The 5,875-nt window shown below is 43.5% G+C and overlaps 1 protein-coding gene across 1 annotated transcript; it reads left to right on the top strand.

Moving 5' to 3' along the window:
• The first annotated feature begins 1,776 nt into the window (after window positions 1-1,776).
• Window positions 1,777-3,907, top strand: LOC147892947 (bark storage protein A-like). Its single transcript, XM_087387288.1, has 6 exons — window positions 1,777-2,058; window positions 2,492-2,559; window positions 2,697-2,852; window positions 2,942-3,184; window positions 3,268-3,447; window positions 3,563-3,907. The coding sequence occupies exons 1-6, from the start codon at window positions 1,836-1,838 to the stop codon at window positions 3,713-3,715; spliced, it is 1,023 nt and encodes a 340-aa protein (XP_087243414.1). The 5' UTR covers window positions 1,777-1,835; the 3' UTR covers window positions 3,716-3,907.
• Window positions 3,908-5,875: the final 1,968 nt, after the last annotated feature.

Below are 5,875 nucleotides of genomic sequence, written 5' to 3'. Positions count from 1 at the left end.
CACTCATGTCACTTTAAAGGAACAAGACACACTCATGTTGGCCTTAGAATGGGACATGCATCCAATTATTTCAACACGTGGCTAATATGAAGAGTCTCCTTGTGCCTTTTGAGTTATGACTTCACATGTTAGATGACCATCTGCACTTTAAACAAAAATGGTTTAAAAATAAGTTCTTGAAGTGAAGTAGATGTAGATGGTAAAAATTTAAACATAACAAAACTATTATTTAAGAGTCTAGTAATCACTCGCCCTATAGAGACGTAAATCATAATTGGAAATTCTAAGTTCTTGTAATGATGGGGCAATTGTATCTCTAGAATGAGATTGTATGATGTTAGTCTTCATAGGGCCTGTTTCCCTACAGTCCAAATGCACACATCTGAGTGTGGGTGTTGGCATTTATTTGGTTCTCACGGACCATATTATTTGGGGTGCAGTGGCCAATCTAGCAACTGGGTGCCAGAATGAGAATCCACAATTTTTTGGTGAATTCAACCTCGCACTTCAGGTGCGCCAGTCTCCATCACTCGTGCCAAGCTCCTCCATCCAATCGTCTTCCGCCACTCTTGTAAGTATTAATTGCTTTTGTCAAATCACCACACTAAGGCTACATTTTCTTGACTATCGTGTGGCCTGGATGGTTTCGTCAATTGCCCTGGCTGGGTGCTCGCATTGCCATCGCACCTAGCAAGTGTGGAAATAGGACCATAGAAACCACGATACTTTTGCACACTTTCCAAGATAGCTCGATTTTTTATGTCAACATTGTACAATGGTACCATTATTTATAATGGTTTGTGAAAGGCATGCAAAAGCAAAAGTTACAAAGACATAGACATCTTTAGACAACCATCATAGCCCATAAAGACTACATCTGGCAATGACAATAAGTGAATCATAACTTTGCAAAGAAGAGCTTACCACCTCCACCTCAAACCTACATCTCGCGAGTGGCAATGGAAGTCCGCTAGGTAGAGGGTGAAATGTGATGTAGATTTCTTTATTGATTTTCAAACCTCCCCAATCACGAGCTTTTTTTTGGGGGGGGTGAAATAAGAAGAATTTATTAAGAAAGAATTTTTAAAATTACAACTTCAAAAGCTTCACCCTAGACTATAAGACATGGCAAATAGCTCTGATCTCCAGCGATAATAGCCTACAAGTTGAATGATAGACTCTTTGACTTCCCACAAGAGAAGAACATGAAAGGGTATTCTCTTGAAGGCAACCATGTTCCGACACCATGTTCGAGCACATAGGGTTAGAGGAGCTCCCCGCGTGAGCTAGCAGGGCTATCCCAGCCTTGCTAGTGACTTGTTTCCAAGTCCCCGTGAGGTTGTAGCCTGCTAGACTCAGCATTTGCCTGCCAAGCCAACAATCTCAAAATCCTCGTCTCCAGTCTAGCCTTGGGTTGCTAGACTTGAAAACCCGGTGGAAGGCTACATTGAATGAAGTTTAGAGCTTTGAAAGAAATTGGATAGACCCGTTTTTGGGTTGTGCAGCCTGTGGAGGTATAATTGGAACGCATCTAGACACTCGTTTTTGGGTTGTGCAGCCCGTGGAGGTATAATTGGAACGCATGTAGACACAGGGTTGTGATTTCTCAAAAGTTAGCGATGCTGAGTGAGCAGCCCTCGCTAGCATGAGCATTGGCCCGGGGAGGTGTTCTTACTAAGCTACTCTTGTTGCTAAGGTTGAGACAAAGGGGTGGTCAACGTTGACCTGCAACGGAGGGGATTTATACGCTAGTGTAGTTTCAAGCATATGCTCCCTTTTGTTGCTTCCATCTCCTCCTCGTGTCTCATCGCATCCTCGAATTCTACTCGGCTTCCATGGCGAGCTTGCTTCCTTCCTTTCTCGTTGTTTTCATCGCCTGTTCGCTCTCCAAATTAGTTCTCTGTCTTCCCAACTCTGGCGCCCTCCACAAGATTGCTGCTGTGAATGAAGCTGGCCCTTACCTTGGTATCGTGGTGCCCAATTCATTCGAGATGAGCCCTTTGCTTGGGGACGGTGTTTTCACCCCCAACGCGAACTTGCCCACGATCGACATTTCAGGTGCGGCTGACCTCCAATAGCATTTGCACCTGTGGTTCAGTGAGATTCAGAAGCGTCTCTCTGTGTAGGACTCTCCGATAGAGGCAATGAAAAAGGAGGGCTGGGAGTGCTCTGTGTAGGACTGGCAATAGAAGCAGGCAAGGATGACGGTATGGCGTAGAGTGAGTGCTCTGTCTAGTAGATAGCAGGCAAGCGTAGTCTAGAGTGACGGCTCTATGTAGAACTCGCCATAGCAGGCAAGGATTCCTGTATGGTAAAGTGAATGCTCTGTGTAGGAAAGCAAGGATGCGCTCACAGGGCATCCTTGCTCTGTGTATGGTAGAGTGAATGCTCTGTGTAGGAAAGCAAGGATGCGCTCACGGCTCAGATAAGTGTAACTAGGCCATTATCTGCAGGAGGCTAACATGCGGATTTCGGTGGACTGATGTTTCAGGACGCAGATTTTACATCGGAGAGATAGAAAAGCACAAAGTGATTATTGTGATGACAGGACTATCGATGGTAACTTCCTAGCATACAGTCCAACTTTACGAGAATTTAAAAAAAAATCGTGGGGCATTGGGACTTGTTTCAGTCCCATCCTGCCCGACAAATTTTGTAGGTATAAGAAATCGAAGGTTTATTGGCTTTGTGGGCAGCTGAACGCAGGAATCACGACGCAGCTCCTGCTGGATTTCTTCGACGTGAGTGGAGTATTGCATTACGGCATTGCAGGGAACGCCAACGACCAGCTGAACATCGGGGATATCACCATCCCGAAATATTGGGCGCACACAGGCCTCTGGAACTGGCAGGTTAAGAACTCGCTCTACCAAGATTTCTTCCAAGCATCACGCCACAAATCTGCACCTCATGTACTCGCTTCGATCTCATATGATTGCAGAGGTTTGGAGAGGGGCCGAACACCAATCTTTCACTGGAAGCGGATGGGGACTTCACGCGCAAAATCGGCTACCTGCACATCGGCAAATTCAATAATCCCTCAGGGAAACATTCCAACTATTTGAACAATGTCTGGTTTCAGCCGGAGGAAGTGTTTCCCGTCACTGGAACACCCGAGGTGAGGGAGCACCATTTCTGGGTGCCTGTCGATAAGACCTACTACAAGATCGCCGAGAAAATTCAGGTCGGACCCTCCGTTTCATAATCACACAAGAACTGCTACTAATGCGCAATATAAGTCGACCTGAACCCTCTATTTCTTCTCAGGGATTGGACCTTGTATCCTGTGTCAACGCGTCCTACTGCCTGACAACGAAGCCAAAAGTGCAGATGGTGAAGAGGGGCATCTCTGCCAACGTTTTTCTCGACAATGCCGCCTACAGGGACTTCCTACACAAGAAATTCAACGTCTCTCCTGTAGATATGGAATCGGCGAGCGTGGCTCTGGTAATTCTCAACTCAGATGCTCGCGCTATTGAGAGCTGTTATTCAGATGTTCGCGCTATTGAGAGTTGTTATTCTCTCTATTCAACTAAAATTCGTATTTATGAGTGGCCTGTAGGTGTGTCTTACCAACGATGTGCCGTTCATCGCCATACGATCTCTCTCAGATTTAGCAGGGGGCTCTTCCGCCGCAAATCAGGCAGCCATCTTTTCCGATTTGGCTGCTACAAATGCAGTTATCGTCGTGACGAATTTCATAAAGCTCATCTAGAACGAGAGAGAGAAGAATGAAGGACCAATTCATTTTGACTTTATTGATCGACTCACCATTATGTTACTAACCTCACCATCGGTGAAGAACGAGTGCAGGACCAATTTAATTCGCCGTTATGTTACTAACCTTAGCATAGCTATTTCAATTACATTAATGTTAACATGAAGACCACAATTGCATTTCCATTGGTCCTTGGAATAAATTTCAAAATTTTTTCCTCATAAAATGGTATGTTTTACACTATGATGTCTATTTTCTAAGCTTATAATCAGCATGGCTTCCTTTTGTCAAGAGCTTTCCAAGGAATTCCCAAATTGTATAGCAAAAGTCCTAAATAAAGTACTTTATTTTCTATATATCAACTTGTCTCCGTAAAGTATTTATTTCCTAGGCGTTGAATTTTCAAGTATCTTTACAGTGCTGTTAACGCATTTAACTTAATTGGTCCCCCTCGAATCCCAATTGGAATACATACTTCCCTCCTTAAAGTTCTTAACTAAACCTTATCTGGTAGTGGGGATAGGCCACATGGACCACACCAGCATCTTCTCGAATGACAATGTCATCCTTGACAATTTAGTTAGTCGACCATGTCAGCGATCTGAATTCGGCTACATCATCCCAATTCATCACACTGGACTTCTATCGAGATTCCTATTACTCTCTCGTCAGGCAATCTTGATTCTCTAGCCCTTACCTCTTTACGTTGCCACATGGCATCCGAATTGTAAATGCGGGTTCCAACTAAGCCAATTAAGTAACTTAGTATTAGGAGTGGATCCTAATTTATGTCAAGGTATATGAGTTACATCAATGGCTTGGGACTGGTTTATGGAGAGAGCGGTCAACATTGTGATGACTAGCATGCTTGTATGATGAGGCGAGTTTTAAAGTTTTATGTAGTTTTTAAATGTCCACCCATCGATCCTTATCAGACACACATCATACATTTGATTCACTTTCATACAAACATGACTAGGAGCACCTATCCATCCTACTCTGATCGTTTACAACTTGACCACCGTGAATGGTTAAAAATGACAAATGTAATTATGCTTATTTGAAATGTGTGCAATATGCATTGGCATGCATAATATATAATATGAGGGATTACTCATGTACCAACCCTTCCATGTGGATGCTCCCATGTGTGCATTGGATAGAATGGTTGTGCATAACCCATGCATATAATAGTTTTATAAGGGGAAAGCAGGAGGAGGTGGCAAGCATTGTTGTGCCAAAAGTCCTCATAATAGTGAAAGGGTCCAAGGAAGAGAGTCATCCCACTCTTAGGCGATTTGATCTTGATTTATGTAGAAAATGGGGTTAAGTGTTGTCACACCCCCTTGAGATTTCGTAGGTCCATCTTGTGCATATATGATGCTAATTAATGCATGAAAAATTGGCTATAAAATGGGTGGTCTTGCTTCATGCGGACACTCTCACCTCCATGCTATTCCACATAGCCTCCTTGTACAAATATTGGCCTCAATGCAATAAGCCTACTTTATCTTTTCCATGTGACTCATCTTTTCCAATCACTCTCTGCTCTCTTGCCCTTCATTCCCCTTCCCATTATTCTATTATAGAATATCTCCCCTTTTTTCCTTCCCACCTCCCTTCTCATAAGCATCTCTCCTCTCCCCTTTAGCATGTATCCTTGTTCACCTTTGTCCATATTGTATTGCTCCCCTCAATTGTGGTACTCATAAACAAGCCACCACTATGGACATTGGCACGTATGACCTGAAGGTACAATGATCTCCTGAAATCTTTCACAACATTTGTATGGCCAAGAATGCTCCTTAATTTCGTTCTTCAAAATTGATTAAGCCCTTTGTTTATTTTGTAGGTGTGTTCTCTCCCTTTTATTCTTACTTTTTAATCCCTTCTCATCTTCTCTTTTCACCCCCTTATTCTCATATGCATTCTTTTAACTCTCACCCTCACTCCTCTACATCACCTCCTTCAATCCTCTTTCAAACATGCCTTCCCCCACTTCGTTCTCTTTTCTTGCTCCCTACATTCTCCTTTTCCTCCATTGTCTATCATCTCTCTCTGCCCTTATAATGCTCGGTGCACGAACTCCCTTTCATTCGCCACCCCCTCATGATTTCCTTTACAGCTCTGTCCTATCTAATCTCACCTTTCCCTCGG

The sequence above is a fragment of the Dipteris shenzhenensis genome, chromosome 16 (genome assembly GCF_047967505.1).
Source record: "Dipteris shenzhenensis isolate YYH24624 ecotype China chromosome 16, Dip_SZ_1.0, whole genome shotgun sequence".
NCBI lineage: Eukaryota > Viridiplantae > Streptophyta > Polypodiopsida > Gleicheniales > Dipteridaceae > Dipteris > Dipteris shenzhenensis.
Note: the sequence above shows the minus strand (reverse complement) of the source record. Positions and strands in the feature narration are given on the sequence as shown.

What these genes read in the sequence shown, in the direction of transcription:
- LOC147892947 (XM_087387288.1), top strand. Translation starts at nt 1,836, where the DNA reads ATGGCGAGCTTGCTTCCTTCCTTTCTCGTTGTTTTCATCGCCTGTTCG. An exon ending in AGATCGCCGAGAAAATTCAG is followed by an intron (nt 3,185 to 3,267) that starts GTCGGACCCTCC and finishes ATTTCTTCTCAG; the next exon opens with GGATTGGACCTTGTATCCTG. An exon ending in AATCGGCGAGCGTGGCTCTG is followed by an intron (nt 3,448 to 3,562) that starts GTAATTCTCAAC and finishes AGTGGCCTGTAG; the next exon opens with GTGTGTCTTACCAACGATGT.